This window comes from Corticium candelabrum, chromosome 20 (genome assembly GCF_963422355.1).
Source record: "Corticium candelabrum chromosome 20, ooCorCand1.1, whole genome shotgun sequence".
Classification (NCBI taxonomy): domain Eukaryota; kingdom Metazoa; phylum Porifera; class Homoscleromorpha; order Homosclerophorida; family Plakinidae; genus Corticium; species Corticium candelabrum.
Window position 1 is genome coordinate 21,146 of NC_085104.1, and position 24,635 is coordinate 45,780.

At 47.2% G+C, this 24,635-nt stretch overlaps 1 protein-coding gene across 2 annotated transcripts; it reads right to left on the reverse strand.

Annotated features, from left to right (window-relative positions):
• Positions 1 to 14,296: 14,296 nt before the first annotated feature.
• LOC134195564 (elongin-A-like) lies at positions 14,297 to 24,300 on the reverse strand. Of its 2 annotated transcripts, none has more exons than XM_062664604.1 (11): positions 24,118 to 24,300; positions 23,986 to 24,051; positions 19,072 to 19,474; positions 17,913 to 18,002; positions 16,427 to 16,480; positions 16,306 to 16,360; positions 16,053 to 16,095; positions 15,892 to 15,993; positions 15,597 to 15,684; positions 14,659 to 14,775; positions 14,297 to 14,601 (listed from the first exon to the last, which is right to left on the reverse strand). In XM_062664604.1, the coding sequence occupies exons 1-11, from the start codon at positions 24,223 to 24,225 to the stop codon at positions 14,531 to 14,533; spliced, it is 1,197 nt and encodes a 398-aa protein (XP_062520588.1). In that variant the 5' UTR covers positions 24,226 to 24,300; the 3' UTR covers positions 14,297 to 14,530. The 2 variants fall into 2 exon arrangements, with proteins under 2 accessions (XP_062520588.1, XP_062520589.1); XM_062664605.1 differs by having other exon boundaries at positions 23,986 to 24,064; positions 24,118 to 24,140.
• Positions 24,301 to 24,635: the final 335 nt, after the last annotated feature.

Sequence of the window (24,635 nt, forward strand, 5' to 3'; positions counted from 1 at the left end):
CGATCGTCGCCCGGACGACCGCGTCGGTGCCTTCGTCGTCAACAGAAGCGGCACGACATTCACGCGCGCCGAGTTGAGCGTACTAGACAAAGGACTCACCTTCGTCCCGACAGAGACGAGACCGAACCGACAGAGGTTGCTACACGAATTCGACGCCTTCGCACGCAAACTCCGCCTGAGACTACACGCAGAGAGATGGGAGACTCGAGAAGAGGCCTCGGTCACACCGACCGCCACGCCTCCGGACGACTTCGCGAACGAACACGCCTACCGACTACCCACACCGCCGTTCAGAACGGTCTCAAAATGGCAGCCGCCGACCACGAAGAACGCCGCCCTCGAGGCGTACGTAACGCGAACGAGACGAGCTCTGGCCGAATCTAGGCCGAGGCACAAGATCTTTCAGAATCTGGACGCGCCCGAACGCGCCGCCCTCGAGCGACTGAGCAGACGCACCGACGTCGTCATGAAGAAGGCGGACAAGGGTTCGATGATCGTCGTCGAGGACCGACGCGTGTACGTCGAAAACGGCCTCGGGCACGTGGACGACGCCCGTACGTACGAACGACTCGACAACGACCCGACACCGGCCATAACGAGCCGAATCAATCGAGCGATCTCGATCATAAACGAGCACGGTCTGCTCGACCGCGACACGCTCCGGCACTTGATCAAGACGCCGAGCCGCGTCAGAACACAACAGCTCTACTTTCTGAGCAAAGTACACAAGAACCCGGTGGCCTACCGACCGATAGTATCCGGAAGCTCGGGGCCCACGGAGGCCATATCCCAGTACATCGACCATCTACTCAAGCCGATAGTACTCGAACAGAACAGTTACATACGGGACTCGGGTGATTTCATCCGTACACTCGAGAGCACACGAATCGAACCCGACGCCACACTGGTCACCATCGACGTCACGTCGCTCTACACCAACATACCCCAAGACGAGGGCATTCGCGCATGCGTCGACATGCTAGGACGACACTACGGCCACGACCCGGCTCTCGCCCGCATCGTAGAGGTCTTTCTACACCACATACTCGCCGACAACGTGTTCGCCTTCGACGGTAAGATCTACCGACAACGCTTCGGCGTCGCAATGGGTACGCGAGTCGCGCCCACGCTCGCCAACCTATTCATGGCGCGACTCGAGGATCGCTTCATCGAAGGCGAACCGATCAAACCGCGCCTCTGGAAGCGCTTCATCGACGACATATTCGTCGTGTGGGAGGACACCGACGCCCACCTGGACGCCATGTTGGCGAGACTCGACCGGACACACCCGACGATCAAATTCACACACGCCAAGAGCGACACGGAAGCGATCTTTCTCGACGTACACGCCTACAAGGGCGACCGCTTCCGCGCCACGGGCGGCATACTGGACACCAAGACACACTTCAAACCGACAAACCGCTTCCAGTACCTCGACTACGCTTCGTGCCACACCGCGGCCACGAAGCGAGCCGTCGTGACGGGCGAGGCGAATCGCTTTCTCCGATCGACGTCGGATCCGATCGAGTACGATCGAATCCTGACGGACCACAGACGCAGACTCGGCCGCAGAGGCTACCCGAGTAGACAGACGGATAGCCTACTCGCACGACTACCGCACACACGACGCACCCCTCCCGCCGCCGCCGTCGTCGGCGCGACCCGGGAGGGATGCGAAACACGACGGCTACGACAACGAGACGGACAGAGACGAGAACAGACTCGACCGAAACGAAAGCGCAAACGCAATCGTGCCGGCGTCGTCGTCGTGGACGGCGACGGCGACGGTGCCGACGTCCACGAGGACGACGAGGACGAAAACAGATTGATACTCGTTACGACCCACTCACCGTGGTTTCCCGACACCGGCGAAATCGTACGCACGGAGTGGCAGACGATGCTCTCGCAGGACGCGGGACTCCGACACACACTCGGTCGAGAACCGACGATCGCCTACAAGAGAGCAAAGAACATTAGAGACCACATCACCAGTGCCCGTCTGAAAGACGTTACCGTAGAGACCGAAAAGACGGACGTATACGACGACTCGAGGGCACCGCCGCCACCTCTCGAGTTCACACCGCAGACGACGGCGTGCGGACACGCACAATGCGAGACGTGCAGATCCATGACCACCAGCTGCGCCGTGCGCAGTACGAGCACCGGCCGATCCCACCCGATAGGCGGACGACGGCGAGACCGCCTGAGCTGCAAATCGAAGAACGTGATCTACGTCATCACCTGCGCCATCGCGGGATGCCACAAACAATACGTCGGACAGACGGGCGACACGCTCAGAGCGCGCATGAGACACCACCGCAACAAGCTTCGCTCGTGGGACCGAAAGAAGATCTACCTACACTGCAACGACAGAAACCACAACCCCGACGGAGTCTGGCACGTCACGCCGATCCAACAGGAGACCGACCACGCCAGGAGACTGGACCTCGAAGCCGACTGGATTAGACGACTCAAGACGACGGGTCGCTTCGGCCTGAACAAGGCGGCTCGCAACACAAACGGACACGCGGCCGACGGCAGCGACACCGCGCCGTCGCTGCCGCCGCCGTTGCCGACGGCCACCGAAACGACTTCCGAGTCGTCGACGTCGATCGACGACGACCGTCACTATTGTACGACGACCGAGTCCGCGACACCGCCCGATGACGGCGGACTCGCCGTCACACCATTACACACGACCGCCGGACCGGTCTGAGACCGGCCGAAGACAGAATAGACTCACTAAACCCGACGAGAATAGAAAGCATGCGCAGGGAGACGTGTACACACACGCACCTGAGTCTTGTACGAGAGCCTAACGCACACACTCTCTCTCTCTCTATTTCCTCGCCGCTGTATAAACGTACACGTACACGCAATGTACGACACCGACTCGATACAGATATGAAACTTGACGTCCGAGAGTCAAACGGACTAACAGACTTCTCCGACAACTTCTCCTCCCACGCTGGAGACACGTCTCGCGACCGAGATCGACACCACACTCCGCTCGTACGGTACGAATACCGACAGTGGCTCGGCGATGCCCCAGAGCCCTAAAAAAGACACACGTAAACACGTACTCAAAAAAGAGTCAATACCACACTACCACACCACCACACACACGGACAGAAAGGGATCGATACACCGGACACGGATGGACGATCACCACCTAACGACCGGACGACCGACATCGACACGACTCGACACCCCGACACGATCCACCGACACACCGAATCGGAACACCACGATCACACCACCATCGTCACGACGGCACCACCGCCGCCGACACCACCGGTAACACGAAGGACACACCGACACCACTCGAACACGAGGTGAGCTCCCACACCACACGCACACAGACAGACACGGCGCATGCGCATGTAACGCACACGAGCAAACACCACGCCTTACTAACATACACCGTACATCCGCATGCATGTATACGCACACGAATAAATATTGCCATGACAACACTAACGCACGACCCATAGCAAACATGTAGGAACTCACGCAACAAGAAAGTAGGCCATCGGTACGCTAATAATCGGACAGCCAGGACACCGACTCGTACAGTCGATAAATAATTCTCCCTACAAGAGAGTCAGACGATACACCGACTGAATAGTCTGACAGACGGGACACCGACTCTCACAGTCGACAAATAACTCTCCCACCCGATAGTCAGACGATAGACCGAACGAACAGCCAGACAGACGGGACACCGACTCTTACAGCCGATAAATAATTCTCCCACCCGACAGTCAGACGATAGACCGACTCAATAGCCAGACAGACGGGACACCGACTCTTACAGTCGATAAATAACTCTCCCACCCGATAGTCAGACGATAGACCGACTGAATAGCCAGACAGACGGGACACCGACTCTTACAGTCGATAAATAATTCTCCCACCCGATAGTCAGACGATAGACCGACTGAATAAGCGAGACAGACTGGACACCGACTCTTACAGTCGATAAATAACTCTCCCATCCGATAGTCAGACGATAGACCGACTGAATAGTTTTGACAGACGGGACACCGACTCTTACAGTCGATAAATAATTCTCCAACCCGATAGTCAGACGATAGACCGACTGAATAGCGAGACAGACGGGACACCGACTCTCACAGTCGATAAATAACTCTCCCACCCGACAGTCAGACGATAGACCGAATGAACAGCCAGACAGACGGGACACCGACTCTTACAGTCGATAAATAATTCTCCAACCCGATAGCCAGACGATAGACCGACTGAATAGTTTGACAGACGGGACACCGACTCTTACAGTCGATAAATAATTCTCCCACCCGACGGTCAGACGATAGACCGACTGCACAGCCAGACAGACGGGACACCGACTCTTACAGTCGATAAATAATTCTCCAACCCGATAGTCAGACGATAGACCGACTGAATAGCGAGACAGACGGGACACCGACTCTTACAGTCGATAAATAATTCTCCAACCCGACAGTCAGACGATAGACCGAATGAATAGCCAGACAGACGGTACACCGACTCTTACAGTCGATAGATAACTCTCCCACCCGATGGTCAGACGATAGACCGACCGAATAGCGAGACAGACGGTACACCGACTCTTACAGTCGATAGATAACTCTCCCACCCGATGGTCAGACGATAGACCGACCGAATAGCGAGACAGACGGGACACCGACTCTTACAGTCGATAAATAACTCTCCCACCCGACAGTCAGACGATAGACCGATTGAACAGCCAGACAGACGGGACACCGACTCTTACAGTCGATAAATAACTCTCCCCACCCCAACGAATACATAGCCTAACCCCCCCCCCCCCACCCCGACCTTAAGATCGCCGAGTAGCCACTCCCACCCCAACGAATACATAGCCTAACCCTCCCTAACCCTGACCATAAGATCGCCGAGAACCCGCACTAATACACGATTCTATCCCACCCTTTACCTTCACCGTAAGATCGCCTAATTAGTCATTCCCACAACAACGAATACATAGCCTAACCCGTCGTAACCCTAAAACTAAAATCGCCGAGAGCCCGCACCGACCCCACCCTTTACCTTTACCGTAAGATCGCCTAATTAGTCACTCCCACAACAACGAATACATAGCCTAACCCGTCGTAACCCTAAACCTAAAATCGCCGAGAGCCCGCACCGACCCCACCCTTTACCTTCACCGTAAGATCGCCTAATTAGTCACTCCCACAACAACGAATACATAGCCTAACCCGTCGTAACCCTAAACCTAAAATCGCCGAGAACCCGCACCGACCCCACTTTTTACCTTCACCGTAAGATCGCCTAATTAGTCACTCCCACAACAACGAATACATAGCCTAACCCGTCGTAACCCTAAACCTAAAATCGCCGAGAGCCCGCACCGACCCCACCCTTTACCTTCACCGTAAGATCGCCTAATTAGTCACTCCCACAACAACGAACACATAGCCTAACCCGTCGTAACCCTAAACCTAAAATCGCCGAGAACCCGCACCGACCCCACCCTTTACCTTCACCGTAAGATCGCCTAATTAGTCACTCCCACAACAACGAATACACAGTTTAACCCGTCGAGAACTCGCACTGACCGCAGAGCACCCGACATTAGGATGCTTTCCATGGAGACAGGTAACGACTACACCCGACCACGCGATAAGGGGGAAGCCCACGAGACCTGTATCGACGTAGCTCGCCTCGGCCTCCCGCCGTCGGCCGCGCCCGCTTACTCTCACAACCCGACACTCTAGGACACTAACTACGAATGTAGATCTAACATAGAGATGATTTAATGAACTCACACACACACACACACACACACACACACAAACACACACACACCGACACATAAAACCAAGATAAAACCAAGATTGACACGACAACACAATGTAAAACAAGATATACGACACGACCCACAGAGAGTCCGTTACACCAAAGAAGCAACGATCTGAAACCGAGAAAGGCAACGGGACGGTCTGACGCGATACCGGCGCAGACTCCGGAGTCCTCGGATAACGTACGGATCGACTACAGTCCGATCGATACGTACCGACACGACACGGCCTCGTGAGCCAGACACACGGGAACCACAATATGTGACGTCATTCTCAACGGAAGCAGACAGAGCGAATCCACCGTCGGGCGCCATACTAAAAGGATTGGAATCGAGGTCTCCCACGCTCACGCGACTTGTGTCATCTCGAAGGCATTCTGGTCGTATTGCGTGCAAATCCACTGGTGGGGAAGGGGTGGGCCCGGCTGGGGAAACCCTAACGGCCTAACCCCAACTCTAACTCTAACCCTAACCCTAACCCTGACACCGACTCTTACAGTCGATAAATAATTCTCCCACTCGACAGTCAGACGATAGACCGACTGAATAGTTGGACAGACGAGACACCGACTCTTACAGTCGATAAACAATTCTCCCACCCGATAGTCAGACGATAGACCGACTGAATAGTTGGACAGACGGGACACCGACTCTTACAGTCGATAAATAATTCTCCAACCCGACAGTCAGACGATACACCGACTGAATAGTTTGACAGACGGGACACCGACTCTCACAGTCGATAAATAACTCTCCCACCCGATAGTCAGACGATAGACCGAATGAACAGCCAGACAGACGGGACACCGACTCTTACAGTCGATAAATAACTCTCCCACCCGATAGTCAGACGATACACCGAATGGACAGCCAGACAGACGGTACACCGACTCTTACAGTCGATAAATAATTCTCCCACCCGACAGCCAGACGATAGACCGACTGAATAGTTGGACAGACGGGACACCGACTCTTACAGTCGATAAATAACTCTCCCACCCGATAGTCAGACGATAGACCGACTGAATAGTTGGACAGACGGGACACCGACTCTCACAGTCGATAAATAACTCTCCCACCCGATAGTCAGACGATAGACCGAATGAACAGCCAGACAGACGGGACACCGACTCTTACAGTCGATAAATAATTCTCCCACCCGACAGCCAGACGATAGACCGACTGAATAGTTTGACTAACGGGACACCGACTCTTACAGTCGATAAACAATTCTCCCACCCGATAGTCAGACGATAGACCGACTGAATAGTTGGACAGACGGGACACCGACTCTTACAGTCGATAAATAATTCTCCCACCCGACAGCCAGACGATAGACCGACTGAATAGTTTGACAGACGGGACACCGACTCTTACAGTCGATAAATAATTCTCCCACCCGACAGTCAGACGATAGACCGACTCAATAGCCAGACAGACGGGACACCGACTCTGGTAGTCGATAAATAACTCTCCAACCCGACAGTCAGACGATAGACCGAATGAACAGCCAGACAGACGGAACACCGACTCTTACAGTCGATAAATAACTCTCCCACCCGACAGTCAGACGATAGACCGAATGAACAGCCAGACAGACGGTACACCGACTCTTACGGACGGGACACCGACTCTCACAGTCGATAAATAACTCTCCCACCCGATAGTCAGACGATAGACCGAATGAATAGCGAGACAGACGGGACACCGACTCTGGTAGTCGATAAATAACTCTCCAACCCGACAGTCAGACGATAGACCGACTGAATAGTGAGACAGACGGGACACCGACCCTTACTGTCGATAAATAACTCTCCCCACCCGATAGTCTGAAGATAGACCGACTGAATAGTTGGACAGACGAGACACCGACTCTTACAGTCGATAAATAACTCTCCCACCCGATAGTCAGACGATAGACCGACTGAATAGTTAGACAGACGGGACACCGACTCTTACAGTCGATAAATAATTCTCCAACCCGATAGTCAGACGGTGGACCGAGTGGGCGGCCAGACAGACGGGGCACCGACTCTTGCGGTCGATAAACCTAAATAGTCACTCCCCCAACGGCGAATACATAGCCTAACCCTTCGTAACCCTAAACCTAAAATCGCCGAGAACCCGCACCGACCCCACTCTCTACCTTCACCGTAAGATCGCCTAAACAGTCACTCCCACAACGGCGAATACATAGCCTAACCCTTCGTAACCCTAAACCTAAAATCGCCGAGAACCCGCACCGACCCCACTCTCTACCTTCACCGTAAGATCGCCTAAACAGTCACTCCCACAACGGCGAATACATAGCCTAACCCTTCGTAACCCTAAACCTAAAAGCGCCGAGAACCCGCACCGACCCCACTCTCTACCTTCACCGTAAGATCGCCTAAACAGTCACTCCCACAACGGCGAATACATAGTCTAACCCTTCGTAACCCTAAACCTAAAATCGCCGAGAACCCGCACTGACCGCAGAGCACCCGACATTAGGATGCTTTCCATGGAGATAGGTAACGACTACACCCGACCACGCGATAAGGGGGAAGCCCACAAGACCTGTATCGACGTAGCTCGCCTCGGCCTCCCGCCGTCGGCCGCGCCCGCTTACTCTAACAACCCGACACTCTAGGACACTAACTACGAATGTTGATTTAACATAGAGATGATTTAATAAACCTACATACTGGCGTGTGCACACACACACGCACACACAAACACACACACACCGACACATAAAACCAAGATAAAACCAACATTGACACGACAACACAATGTAAAACACGATATACGACACGACCCACAGAGAGTCCGTTACACCAAAGAAGCAACGATCTGAAACCGAGAAAGGCAGCGGGACAGTCTGACGCGATACCGGCGCAGACTCCGGTGTTCCTCAGATAACGTACGGATCGACCACAGTCCGATCGATACGTACCGACACGACATGGCCTCGTGAGCCAGACGCACGGGAACCACAATATGTGACGTCATTCTCAACTGAAGCAGACATAGTGAATCTACCGTCGGGCGCCACACTAAAAGGATTGGAATCGAGGTCTCCCACGCTCACGCGACTTGTGTCATCTCGAAGGCATTCTGGTCGTATCGCGTGCAAATCCACTGGTGGGAAAGGGGTCGGCCCGGCTGGGGAAACCCTAACGGCCTAACCCTAACTCTGACTCTAACCCTAACCCTAAGGCCCAACTGGGCGCGCATTTCGGTGCGCAGTTACGCTCAGACAGGCGCACAATTACGAGCAGTTGCGCGCACTTATGCGCAGTTATGCGCAGTTACGCGCATCTGCCCGCGCAGATTTGCTCAAATGTGCGCTCAGATTTGTACGCATTTACGCAAAGATTTCCTTGCAGTTATGCGCAGTTATGCGCATTTATGCGCAGTTATGCGCAGTTACGCATAGTTACGCGCATTTATGCGCAATGAAGCGCAATGGAACGTGCAGTTACGCCCAGTTTCGCGCTTACTTGAGCACTTAGTTAAGCTCAGATGGGGCGCAGTTACGCACAGTTAGTCGCAGTTACGCGCAGTTACACTCAGTTGGGCCCGCAAATAGGCCCAGATGTGTGCTCAGTTGTGTGCGCAATAACACCAAGATTGGCGCGTGTTTATGCGCAATTACGTATAGTTACGCGCACTTACGCGCATTTACAGTCAGTTAACCGTAGTATTTTCAGATGTCCGCGCAGTCGTGTGTGCAGTTACGCTCAGTTAAGCGAGCAGTTACGCGTAGATACGCGCAATTACGCGCAGTTACCCTGAAGTTACGTGCAGTTCGTCGCGTAGTAAGGCCCAGATGGGCGTGCATTTTGGTGCGCAGTTACGCTCAGAAAGGCGCACAGTTACTAGCAGTTACGCGCATTTATGCGCATTTTCTCGTAGTTACGCGAAGTTGGCCGCGAAGATACTCCAAGATGTTCGGGCGACTCTGTGCGTATTTATGCCAAAATTGGCGCATAGTTATGCTCAGTTTTGCTTAGTTACGCGCAGGTACGTACAGTTACGCGCTGTTACACATAGTTACTCTCAGATGGTCGCGCAGTTACTAGCAGTTGCGAGCACTTACGCGCAGTTGGGCGCACAGTTGGGCGCTCAGATACGCACAGATGGATGAGCAGTTACACGCATTTACACGCAGTTACGCGCACTTGTGCAAACTTTGAAGCGCAGTTTCGCAAGGATGTGAGCTCGGTCGGGGCCGCTCTTATGCTCAGATGAGTGCGCAAATACGCGCAGATACGCGCAGTTACGCCCAGATCTGCGCGCAGTTACGCTCAGTTACGTGCAGTTACGCGCAGGTACGCGCAGGTACGCTCCGGTACGCTCAGGTACGCGCAAGTACGGGCAGGTACGCGCAGTTACGCGCAGTTACACGCAGTTTCGCACAGTTACGCGCAGTTTCACGCAGATACGCGCATTTGCGCGTGCAGTTACGCTCAGATGTGCGCGCAGTTGGGTGCGCTGTAACTTTTAGACAGACGTGCAGTCGGTATGCATTTAGGCCCAGATTGGCGCGCAGTTACGCGCAGTTACGCGCAGTTACGCGCGTGCACGCGCAGGTACGCTCTGGTACGCGCAGGTACGCGCAGGTACGCGCAGGTACGCGCATTTACGCGCAGTTACACGCAGTTTTACGCAGATACGCGCATTTGGGCGCACAGTTACGCTTAGATGTGCGCGCAGTTGGGCGAGCAATTAAGCGCAGATGGGCTCGCAGTTACGCGCAGTTGGGTGCACAGTAACTCTCAGACAGACGTGCAGTCGGTATACATTTACGCCCAGATTGGCGCGCAGTTACGCGCAGTTACGCCTAGATGGGCGCGCAGTTAGTTTTGGTGTAAGCGTTGGTGTTTGTCGTTTTTTTTTCTTACGTATTACGCGACATCATAGCATATGATGTTGTGGACGGCACAGAGTAGATATTGTAAACGTTTCGTCTATATTGCAAGACTCTATCAATACAGAGCTACTACGTATATGTACATCTACTGTAATTACTGTACCAATGAGACTTCTTCAGTACTTGTGTATAAAGAAACAGAGTAAATAGCTAAAGTGTGTCAGCCAAGACTAATGACAAGCAAACTAGTTGCAGTTACGAAGGAAGCCAAGGTAAGAAAGTGAGAAATTTCTGTCTCGGATTTTCTTTTTCGAATACGAAGTGGGTGTGTCGGTAGATTTTTCAAACGACCATAGTTCCGTTCGGTGATTTCTTTTTATTTGATTTTACTTGTTATTGGTTGATATGTTGAAAAACTTTTTAGAATTCTTTTTTTGCTCTTCTGTGTAATTTTAGTGCTTTTCCCCTCAAGAGTTTATGGTAGGTCTGATTGCATTTTCAATCCGACGATCATGTCTCTAACCTTTCTTTGCCGTCTATACAACATTCCTTGTGGTTGTTTGCCGAATGTTGCTTGTAACTCCTCATTGTTTTGATGGAATCCTAGTATCACAGTATGTTTTGACAATCTTAGTTATGTCTCTATAGCAACCGTCTTATATGTTGTATACATAAAAGAACTTTTGCCTCTTGAGTGTTTGTTTTGACCATGAGATGCATGTGCTTAGAGTTGTTTCAGTCCACAATTTCAGTTCTTTGTCTTGATACTTACGTTCTTGAATTTTCCAGAAGTACGTCTAAGGCTGTGTTTCCACTAGCTGCACCTTAAACTGATTTAGTTTAAACACATTTAAATTTTAACCAGTTCAAGAAAGCGACTGTTTCCACTAGGAACTTGGAACATCCGGGCTGTGCAAAACAAAGCGTCTAGGAACGCTTTATTTTGAAGTATTGGGCTGTTCTGTTGACTCGCCGTATTGGGCTGCTCTGTCGACTTGCCGAGTCAGATTAACTGTTGGTTGTCACTGATTCAGCATCTACTACAGTGAAACCTGTACTATGCGACCACCTGTGGGACCCAGGGGTATCGGTCGCTTATGACAGGTGGTCGCTTAGTAGAGGAAACCTTGCGCTTCCACACACCTATAGCCCTGCATTCCAGACCACCATGACACGGAACTTACAAAGTGCTAAACGTCTCGTTTCTTGTTTTGTGCAATGTAAATACTGTTTTTTGTCCATGTGGTTACAGACTGTTCTAATCAAAGCTAGCTACTGTGACAGGAAAAAGAAACTGGATAGAGTTTGCTGCTGCCTGGCTTCCAAACTCATCTTCTGCACCACACTTTCCAACTTTGCAACCAAATCCAGCATTTTTGATCAATTTTGATGAGTAAAAACTGTAATAGGTCATGCACGAGCTCTACGGCTTGTTTGTAAGTTTGAATTCGAATTTGAGGTGGATCATAATTATCATCATCTTCAGTGTCACTTGTGTCAATGCCATGTTGTCCAGCGTCTACGACATCTGCCTGCCACCTGCCTGCTATCTGCCTCGCTGGGATTCCTTTCTCAGACAGCTGAATAACCTTTACCCGGTCACCTAGACTCAGAACTTTTAGCGACATCATGCAAGCAAGAATTGATTTGGGATACAAGTGTACCGCACGTGTGTCGGCAACACCTCAGAGGTTGGAATGTGTAATCAAGACGAAAAAGGTACATTGTGGTCGCTTAGGAGAGGTGTTAATTGCTGTAGGGTCTTTGGATTAGCGGTCGTTGGTCGCGTTGGGCAGGTGGTCGCTTAGTACAGTAGCTATTGTATGGAACAACGTTCCGTGCCCGGCAGATGCGGTCGCTTAAGACAGGTGGTTGCTGAGAGGTGGTCGCTGGTACAGGTTTCACTGTACTAGGAATTTGCATGACTATGACCAGGGCGGCATCGTACGGACGGTCTGTTATTTCTCTCTATAGCTGCTGATTTCTTTCCTTTATTCAACGATCCTTACATCTTGTAAGGCAATCCCATTCTAGCAAAATAGTCAATATCATCAAAACTGAGTTGTCAGAAGCCATCTAAACAAACCCTCTAAAGTCATGTGACAGTTAAACCTAGACCACTTTGCTAAACCTAGGGCGCGTTTCCACTAGTGCCTAAACCGGTTTACCAAGTGGTTTAAATTAAACTGGTTTAAAAATTGACCTGTTTCCATCTGCTCTAAACCAATTATATGTTAAACCTAAACCGCTTTCTTAAATCTACTTTGAAGTGGGTTTAGCAAAGTGGTTTAGGTTTAACTGTCACGTGACAGTAGCGCACTTATTTAGATGGCTACTGACAACACCGTTTTGATGATATTGACTATTTTGCCGGTATAGAATTGCTCTAGAGATATAAGGGTCGTTAGCTAGGGGAAAGAAGTCAGCAGCTATGAAGACAGAGAGAAGACGGTGTCCTTGGTCATCCTCATGCAAATTCCTACTAGCAGATGCTGAATCAGAAACAACTAACAGTTGCCCTGACACGGTGACAGACCAGCCCAATACTTCAAAGTAAGGCGTTCCTACACGGTTTGTTTAGCACAACTCTGATGTGTAAGTTCCTAGTGGAAACAGTCGCTTTCTTGAACTGGTTTAGTTTTAAATGCATTTAAGCTAAACTAGTTTAAGGTGCAGCTAGTGGAAACACGGCCCTACTTCAAAGTAGGTCTAAGAAATCGGTTTAGGTTTAGAATATAACTGGTTTAACGCAGGTGGAAACAGATCAATCCTTATACCAGTTTACCTTAAACCACTTGTTAATAATACCGATTTAGGCACTAGTGGAAACGCACCCTAAGTCAGTTAGTATAGACGGTCATTGTTGTTGGTGTTACGTCTGTATCTCTTGATCTTTCCAAGGATGATTTCCTTGAATGTTCCAGGATGATGGCAGCTGGATCTCTCTATATATTGAAATTTGTTCGTTGACTTAATATGGGTTCTTGTGTTTCGATGTGACAACAACAACAATGACTGACTATACCACAACGACAACAACAATCAATACAATCATGTCAACGACAATACAACTGGTTAACCAGGAACGGACTGCTCTCCAGGGAGACCAAGTCTCCCAACCCCACAAACCTAATCCTATTAATTAAATCTAAAACCACTCCTTACAACGTGGATCGCACCGCTGCCTCTACCGTTGCGCGCAGCTGATCCTCTAACAGCTGGATAATCAACCCAGACGCTGAACCCGAATCGCTCTCAGGCATGGGAAAGGAAAAATCTGTCTCTGGGCGTAGAGCTGGCAAACATGCGCATGTCCGGCGGAAACCAAGGAGGCGGCAGTTGTTATATGGGTTGTACCAGAGCCATACGGCTCTGGGTCGTCTGTCATCTTCACCGCCGCCGTCCAGTGCGCTCAAGCGGTCAAGGCGAAGTCAACTTTGTGTAACTACGTTAAACATCACTAAACAGGCTATCGGATCACCTAAAGAATGCGCACCACCCCTCTAAAACTCGCCAAATAGGTAGTAGTGTAAAGCGTGCTCAGCCACTTGTGAACTCTATTTACTTAATGACAGCAATGGATGGAGTTTGGCTGCATGTATTTTCTTTAGAGCTAAATGGTGGGACAAACCCTAATCGTAACTGATAATGAGAGTATACGGGTATTCTATATTAAAGTGCCTACCCTAACATTGAAGTTGCTTCATATTTACGAGATTCTATAGGGACTAGCCGTATGTATAAAGAATCGTACAATGATCTAATCGCAGCTATATTGCATTGTCGTAAGAAATTAACTTGATGCACACAAAGTCAAACTACAAATCTTAGCATGGACGCCATCCTTTCATCCTCTGGGTAGAGACCATCTTCCTTACCTTGGTCATCATCGGGTGAGCTAAATGAAACGATGCGAATTAAACTCTCACAGATGAACCACAAAAGCATAGCATGCCTTTCGATGTGTTTCTTGTATGTCCAAAAGACATTCTACTGGTGCCCACGTGTAACCCACTATGTTCACATCTCCTCGTCTTTAGGGAAGACGCCTTCGCCAGTTTGACTTGCTTATCTAAACAAAAAAGCAAACAGCAGTCACAACGATTATTTTTCTCCTCAATTCGTTGATTTGCAACACATCGAACTGTATACAAAAGCTCGAGAGAATACCTAGACCGACATTCTCCTCATACTATCAAGCCATCAGTCAGGGTGCGTTGATGTGGGTGTGGAGTACCTGGGTGGATACGCGTGCGCACGTGTGTACGAAATTCTCTCTAGCCTTCACATTTAGTACAGGCAGCGATTCGTGTTGGAGCAACATCAGAAGATGGAGTTTTGGAAGTCCGTCATGAAGACTTGGCAAAGCTTAGTGGAAGGTTGTTTTAACCGCTCGTTTGTTGCAACTCACAGCATGCGCATCCTAAGGATAATTGCAAGGAAGACAGCATTTCATAGTTGTCAAACTGTACAGAGCGTAACAAGCTTTGGCTTTATGCTGGACCAATTTTAGAGCGTTTTCCCCGAAATAGTAGAGACAGTTGCAGAAATAGTTACAACAGTTATGTCTTGCACTCCTTTAGCCACTAAAGAATATATATTATATAAATAATATATTATACGTACTGTACGCGTTGCAAAGCCTATATATACTCATTATATCCAACAAGCCATGAGTTTAGATTAGTAAAGTATAAGTACGCACTACCGTTTACTACTGCCGTTACTCTATTAACGTGCACGGCTGAAGTGCAACTGAATGAAGAACGACAACAGTATGACCGGGTACGCTAACTTTGTGGTGTGAGCTAAACTGAACACCATTTTGTCACATTATGCTAACAACAAGCCCAATCAAATTCGGTGTAAACACGCTCTTGTACTCGTAATCACCTTTCTGTTCTTTGTGGTAAGTTTCCATATTCTTTCCAATTTTCTGCGTAATCGATTTAAGTTTCTCCTCGCGTTCAGTGTGTCGCATCTAATAAAACAGTTTATAATTCCCGCTTCTGTGCACTAATAGTTCAAAATCCATTACAACGACCAAGCAAAATACAATTAAAGATATCAGATGATTTGATTATCACGCATAACAATAATCATCAACGCATACAAGTATGGGGCACGCACAAAGGATTAAATATATAGGACTCTATATCCAAATCCGTAACAAAAACAATAAACTCACCAAATACAGTTCTCGCCACGTTTGCCCCTGACCATGCTCACAGTTTTTAAAGTCCCGTTGGCAGTGACTTTTCCACAAATCATCACAATCAACTAAAAAATGCTACAACCACTAAAATTGACAAAAAGTCAATTCAGCAGTAACAGAACTATGTATATTACCGGATTGCGTTCTTCCAAATGAAACAGTTGAGAAGGTGAGCATCTGCATGTATGAAATTAAATTATTAGAATTTAGAGACAACCAACAATTCTCCATATCCATACACTCAAACTGACATTCACATACAATGTCAACAAATTAGCAAAAAATGTATGGGCACAAACATAACAGATACAAGATACTAAACATAATGACAACAAACAAACAAAAATACAACATAAAAGGAAGACCATTATAATTAAATCATCTCACTTCAACAAGACTGGCTTTAAAATGCTGTACGGAACTCCACCAACTTCATCAAGCGCTTTTGTAATATAGTAAAGAACATCTAGATCTACATTTCTACATCATTGTCTGCAAACCAACTCACCATCAATGTTATCCGTCAAAACTTGCATTGACAATTGGAATAGAGAAGGAACAACTAAAACCATTCATTGTTCACACAGGATACGTTTTACCTGGTGTGTTTGTGTGTGTGTGTGTGTGTGTGTGTGTGTGTGTGTGTGTGTGTGTGTGTGTGTGTGTGCGCGCGCGCGCATGTCTGTGTAAATCTACAATGCGTGTATTATGTCTGTGCTCCTTTATGGAGCAGAATGTGGGGTACTTCTCTGAATCAAGAGAAAAAGCTGAACACCTTTCACCATCAATGCATTAAAAGTATCTTGGGCATTTCTAACGGGCAACAGTGGTCTGAGCCCATCACAATGGCAAAAGTGAGGAGGAGGTGGGGAGATGAGGAGGCTTCATCTAAGAAAGTGAAGAAGAAACTTTGGAATGGTTGGGACACCTGGCAAGAACGCCAGACCATAGAATACTGAAATCAACCTCATTTGGATGGTTGCCTCGGTCCAAAAAAGAGACAGGGCCGGAGAGATGTGATAAAAAGAGACTTTAGAGATATTGAAGTATCAAAGGAGAAATGGTATGATGACGCTGTGAGGTCAAGAGCTGGGCGGAGAGCATTGTGTCGTGTGGTTTGAAACGTCGCAGAGGGGAAAGAGAAAGAGAGGGAGGGAGGGAGGGAAGGAGGTGGAGGGAAGGAGGTGGAGGGAAGGAGGTGGAGGGAAGGAGGTGGAGGGAAGGAGGTGGAGGAAGGGAGGGAGGGAGGAGGAGGTGGAGGGAGGGAGGAAGGTGGAGGTGGAGGGAGAGAGGAAGGTGGAGGTGGAGGTGGAGGGAGGGAGGAAGGGAAGGAGGGAGGGAGGGGAGGGAGAGACGGGAGGGAGGGGAGGAGGGGAGGGAGGGGAGGAGGGGAGGAAGAAGTGAGGGAGGGAGGGAGGGAGGAAGGGAGGGAGAAAGGGAGGGAGGAAGGGAGGAAGGGAGGAAGGGAGGGAGGGAGGGAGGGAGGGAGGGAGGGAGGGAGGGAGGGAGGGAGGGAGGGAGGGAGGGAGGGAGGGAGGGAGGGAGGGAGGGAGGGAGGGAGGGAGGGAGGGAGGGAGGGAGGGAGGGAGAAAGGAGACTGGGAAGGCGTGGAGGAAGACTGGGAGGGCGTGCACCGGTGGCAGTCAGGGATGTAATGTGAGATGTGCTCCGGGACCTTTAGAAAACAGTGATAAGGCGAGACACAAGTGTGTGGAAGAGATAAAGAATCCTATAAGAGAACAGCAGGCTGCAATCTAGTGTTCGCACTGTTTCAGATTGTTCAGAAGTAGAAAAGGGTTGACGGTTCACAGATGTTTGCATTATTCCACCATCGGACTTGTTGCCTCCTGGAGGCAAACGTCACACAGGACAAGTGTGTGTGTGTGTGTGTGTGTGTGTGTGTGTGTGTGTGTGTGTGTGCGTGCGTGTGTGTTTGTGTAGCCCTAAAAGTGTGCCATGTTTTTATGTATGTGTATAAGTATACTTCAAGCTACCTGTTGCTCCTTTCCTCTTCCTCCCAGAATAAACAAGAGAAAGAGACCTGCGTGATGACCCAATCATGAAGTTGACATCAGCCACAGCCGCTGTAAAGCAATAGAATATTATAACAATATAATATTAATACTCTAATTAACCAACTAACTTAAAATTAGACATTTTTTTACTTTCTACACTAACAAAAGTATAGGTGTTGCTGCATAAATGAAAGATGCTGTATTCAAATTTAGACCCAGCAACTTCAACTTGCCGCTAATTCGAGCGCTTGCTCAGTGTTTACCCTCAGAAGATATTGTATCGATCGTCTCAGTATGTCACCAAACCTACTGCAGCAGTCTGTCCTTGTACATATGCTCACTCAATTGATTTTATGTAATTAAGATAGTTATCACGATTATGACTCGTGAAGCTTCTTGTCAGCGTACACTTAGCATAAAACAACATCTTTTAGTTCTCTTGTCAATTGATTTCTACACTAAAATAGGCAGGAAAAATAGTAAATTTTTGTATAAAATGCACACAATTTTACTCTACAAACTGAAGTCACCCTTACTGCCATGTAATATACACAGCTGTTCAGTTCAAGTAAATAGACAAGAGTGCGAGTACATGAAGGGTGTCATTTCTCACATTAGCTGAATTTTAAAATCAAGCTATTCCACCCACTGTAATAACTTTGTACTTTCCCCCACATTCTCAGGTGTCATCACTCATAGCAATATAAATTTTATAATTCATAGCTCAATCATCAACTATGCAACTCTAAAACTGCCAAATAGCAAACGTAACTCTATAAATTGCCAAATAGCAAAATGTAACGTATTGAGTAGTTGAGTGACTTTGCTGTAGGAAAATCAACCAAACATTTCTCAAAAACAGTTTAATCAATCAGTGTTTTCTCAATGTCACACAAAATTATGGTGTCACTGTAACTTTATTGCACTATACTACGTAGTTCGAAAACATCATTTAGAACTTACAGACAGCCCTTACTACAATTCTTCCAAAATCCTAACAGATACAAAGAAAGACATGGGAAATTGCAAGGTCATAACCACAATATGGGTTTTCAACAAAATTCCTCGAGCATGTTTCTTCTGTGTTGGATACAAAATTCAACTACTGTCAAATCTGCTTGTTTACTGATAATGTTACCTGTTCTTTTCCTCTGATATATACTTGTTTCTTCACTTCTTGAACCTCTAATTGTTCCAGGATTTGGTGTATAAATAGGAACAGGTTCATCAACAGTGCCAACTTCAATTCTTTTCTTTTTATGGCAAAAAGATGAAGCATTATCATTATCTTTTCCTGGTATGCTGGATACACTCAAGTTGATGTCATTACAGGTACTTTCAACCCTTTGTCTCTTGAGTTTACTTTGCCTGCAATCTTTACTATTTGATGTGTTTGTTTCTTGCTGAAACTTGGCCAAAGTTTGACTGTCATCACCTTCTTTTACCAGCTTTCTCCACTGTCGTACCAAAGATTTTGCGGTCTGAGCTAATTGTCCATCTAAACGACTAAGCCTATTGACTGTCTTTCCCACTCCTGTCCCCTGCACATGACCATTGACAACAGTCAAATTAGTTAAACAAATAAATATCTGACATAATTTGTCATTTTCTACCATACACATCCTTACTACTAGTAGTACTTACTTCTAACTCAATGCCAAAGACCTGTCTCATACTACATGTATCACAACCAGAGTGCTAAGCACATTGCTAATACCCTATACCCTATCTAGTCTCGCGTAGCAAAACCCTTTCGCCGCAGCGAAAAGAGTCTGCCTACACAAGACTATACCCTATTAATGTATACTCCACTACAACATATGTGTATATTGATCTGCTCATAACCTGGAAGTGTTAAAGACAATAGCCAAGGAATCTACCTTGACAACGAGCATTTCAATGAACAAGGCATATAGCAACCTTCACAAACAGCTGTCAAACTATGGCAATATAATACTACAATAATTAATAGTTGTATACAGTATTTAGATAGACGATATTTGGGGGCAGAGCTTCTAGAGCATGCGCAATCTCGAGAGTAACACGCACCTTTCGCCGATCTCGCTGTGCACAAAGTCCACGTTTCCGGGTCTGCTTCTGAACCGTAGATCATCTTGTAGTTGACTAGGCTTTGTAAGTAAGTTCACTACTTACCATTTCATGTATCTTGTGAGAGACTCTGCCTGCGTAGAGACGCGTATGAAGCCATTTCTTGAGTATGGCTTCTCAAGGGTAAGAGACTGCTGTTCAAGCTGAAGCCGCCTGATTCACACTCTGAACAGATATACGTGAAATGGAAAGACAGACTACTCATTGCTTAGCGATGGAAGTTTGGTCAGGTGAAGAGTTTGCAGTAGGGGAACACACTCGGGGTAACCGAACATGACGCACCGTGTGGCTGAGTAGGACTAATTATTTCTTGTTTCCCTCATCTAGCGTTCTTGAACTGTGGAGCTGTGTATCTTGTTCAACTAGAGTCAACAAAAATTTGTCTAGCCTATCCAACCCTTCATGCCCTTCATGGAAGTCAGTGAGATCATGACCTTACATCACTTGATGTACCTTGGCCTGATTTTTTGTTTGCTATACAGACAGTGATAGTCTTGGCTGCTGGTTCAATCCAACTCCACACCGATCAAGCACATTTCTCGACACAAAACGTGTAAAATTTGATTTTATCATTTGGCAGTGTGTTGAACAAGAATGCCTTCCTTGCAACTCAGACTTTGCAGATGCAAGGTCTTACTCGAGAACTCTAATCTTGTTTTGAAGTTCCACTATTTCATTTGCTTGCTGTTCAATCATCCGACGTAAACCATCAGCTTCTGTCTCAGTGACATTCTCGACAATAAATTTTAACATCTTCACTTTTGAGATCACTACAATACACGTGTCTTGATCAACTGCGGATGAGGTACAACAGCCTCTGCTTTCTGATTTAGACATTACAGCTATGGAATAGTGCGTATGTGTTGTGTTACTTCAGACATAACTGTTGCTGGAACTCGCAGACTGCAGGGCTAATTGTAAACAGACTGTAGCTATACAGTACGTGTACTGTACCAATCGAGTGCAAGTTATCACAGTAACAACTTCGACTTGGCCAATCACATATATACAGAAGCAAGCTAGACTGCCCATGGCAGAAACAACGCGGAACGTCCTTCATGTCTGGTTACCCCAAATGGATTCCCGGGTGGCATGATTTCACTCGCCAAAACTAATCCATTGCTAGGCGATGAGTAGTCTGTCTTTCCACTCCACGTATATCTGTTCAGAGTGTGAATCAGGCGACTTCAGTTTAAACAGCAGTCTCTTACCCTCGAGAAGCCGTACTCAAGAAATGGCTTCCCACGCGTCTCTACTCAGGCAAAGTCTCTCACAAGATGCACAAAATGGTAAGTAGTGAACTTACTTACAATGCCTAATCAACAGCAAGATGATCTACGGTTCAGAAGCAGACCCAGAAAAGTAAACTTTGTGTACAGCGAGATCAGGGAAAGGTGCGTGTTACCCTCGAGATTGCGCATGCTCTAGAAGCTCCGCTCGCCCCCAAATATCGTCTATTTAGTAGTCCATCGTTCCGTTCAACTCCTCAGATGTGCAATCTCTACAACAAGTTTGGTCAAGCACCTGACCTACAAATTTGTATGGCAGCTACCCTTCATCAGAGACTACCTTCATTTCATGACAAGTCCTTACAGGCTCTTAGAGTTGTCATAAAAAAAGAGACTACTGTACTATAATCAACTGTAAAACAGAGCAATCACAGAATTAACACATTATTTTCTTATTCACATAACAAAGGTTCTCAAATTAATGTGAAAAGTTGCTGCTAAATAAAGTGCATGTTTGTTCAAAAGGGGTGTCTCTTAATACTTATTGCAAAGATAAGGTTTAAAAAAATAGGCGTTTATTTGAGAGCGGAATTTATATAAAGGCGGCATTTAATACAAATATGGTATTTGATGACCATGTCATACCGTTTAGATGTCCAACCCCATCTTATTGAGGCAAGCCTTGGCGAGCCCTTCCTACATGTACTGTGCTGTGTTGAGATGAGTGTTGGTACATACGATCAACCGGAAATGACATTGATTTGAGCCAAAAACAGACATGATGGTTTGTGATGTCACAATGCAGGTGTAAGTGTAATAGCTGTACAACTCTCCAGGTTGCTACGTGCCATTCCCACGAGACTAGATTGTGCAAACCGGTTCAAACTCCTGGTGGTTTGACGACCAACGACTGCCGCCAAAATGCAATTAAAGTGAGACCACTTCGCTTTTACAAAGAAATTTACGATACTGCTATACCTATACGTGCATGTTCTCCGCAATAACAAATCACTGTGTTTCGTGTCAGTTCTCACTGACACTTGTCTCAACAATGTTTTCCATTTTAACTAGTATTCCCCTTCAAATATTCAAAAAGAAAAGGCCATCCACCTGCCTTTTTCAAGTACCAATTCCAAAGACCTAGTTCATGTCATGTAATGTACATGTAAGCACACCTAAAATTTTGACTAACATGCATTAACCAGTAAATTTAGTACTAAGTGTATAGCCAGATGTAAAGGCAGACAGGGTCTTAGAAAAATTTCTTCTGGACACACAATACTTATTCTTATATTGCAGTCATTTACACCAATAGGTACCTTCTAGATACTTTAGGTACACACCATAACCGTAGGAAGTGGTGCGACTGGTACAACCATGGTCGTACCTCTTTTCAAAATATGAACTTTTGCCAGTTGTCCATTAGCATATACTTCCACTTCAAAGGAAAGTGATTAAATAACTAATGTATGTTCTATTACACTGTGCTGCATACACAAAAAGTGTCAAATGTTTGAGGTCATCAAGTTGCTCAATATTCAGAGCTTTCAGTTTTTAGACTCACAGATGTTAGTGAGGAGCAAAGAAATTATTTGGCAAGTTTTCAGTGTTCTAATTGTTGAAATGAGACCTCTTTAGCGTGCGCTAGTTTTGTAGAAAAATGCCAACTTAGCTCGCACTAGACCATTGTTACAGTGATATGTGTTTCTCCAGGTTACAAGTTCCCCGCACACATATCCCTAGTGTTTTGTGTGCACTCCCCATGCTAATATATAGCTGTTGTTCTACACACACACACACACACACACACACACACACACACACACACACACACACACACACGCACACACACACACACGCACACACACACACACACACGCACGCACGCATGCACACACATGCACACACACACACGCACACACACACACACACACACACACACACACGCATGCACACACACGCACATGCGCGCACACACACACACACACACACACACACACACGCACACACACACACACACGCGCATGCACACACATGCACACACACACACACCACACACACACACACACACACACACACACACACACACACACACACACACACACACACACACACACACACACACACAAGCACACACATGCATGCACACACACACACGTGCGCACACGCAAGCACACACGCACGCAGCACACAACTAATATTAAAGAAGTGGTAAGTGTACTGTACTACATGCACTAGGTAAACACACCTAGTGCTGTGTTTCCAATGAATTCTAGCATTGCTACTTGAATTTAGACTATCAATTAAATAATGCTATTACAGGAAAAACAATTAAAATCTTTCAATTATCTAACTTAATTAAAATTAAATTTTGAATGGTTGGAGCATGCGCTGTTGCCGTATCTCTGATGTAGACAGTCCAGTGATATGTGTGTGGGGACACAGAAGACACTAAGTGATATATGTGCGGGGAAACTTGTAACCCGGGGGAACACATATCACTGTAACACCGTACCAGTTACTTCCGACGCCTCTGCACACAGTGACCACAACATCACATAGACGATGTTTAGATAACAAACTCTGAATTGCTGTACAGGTACTGTACCGCACCTGGCAATTACTAGGAACTCAGCACCGTGTAGCATATACGTACAGTCAAAATAATTAGAACTGACAGTACACGCGTACACATATACCCTAGCAATACTTACCTGTAATAGGTAGACAGTCATACGAATATCACACAGATCGTTAAGATATCGTAAAGCTTTAGATGCCTATCAACAATACCTACACCTTTGATGATCACCAACTCAAAACATAGCAACTGCTAATCATCTTACACTTAAGCGACCTTCTATGGCTTGCTCGAGTTTTCTCTGCAGTCTAGAGACTTTCTTACCGTCGTCCATGTCTGTAAAGACTCCAAACATGTAATAGCATTTCAGCATCCCGGATAATCCGGGCTATAATTTTATCTAATAAATGTTAAGAATCAGTGGGTATCTGCATGCATGATATTTATTGCACTTTTAACTAATTAAATTTGTTCCTTTGCTGTAATGAGTCTTTGGGCATATCTTTACATTTAGATCTACTACAGAATCTGGCAGACACCACAATTGCAAGTTATCTGCAACCAGGAAATGAGCTAGCCGATTTCTAAGCAGACGTGTCCTAACCCAGCAAAGTTAATTAGTATGATCACAGAACCAGCAGCCAGAAATGAATCACGTGATATATGCCCATTCAGTAGGACGACAGGCTGACCTAAGAAACATTTGACCGAAAGGCACATTTAGATGTCAAACTTGTTTCTATTGTTTTTGTGCACGTTTATGCATTTGTGAGCTGGCCATTT

Bases quoted from the DNA above. Each gene is read 5' to 3' on its own strand.
- LOC134195564 (XM_062664604.1), bottom strand. From the start codon at position 24,225: ATGCTGAAATGCTATTACATGTTTGGAGTCTTTACAGACATGGACGAC. The intron at 16,361-16,426 runs GTGAGTTGGTTT...ATATTACAAAAG, and splicing joins TTTGACGGATAACATTGATG to CGCTTGATGAAGTTGGTGGA. The intron at 14,776-15,596 runs GTGATTACGAGT...TTTTTTGTTTAG, and splicing joins TTACCACAAAGAACAGAAAG to ATAAGCAAGTCAAACTGGCG.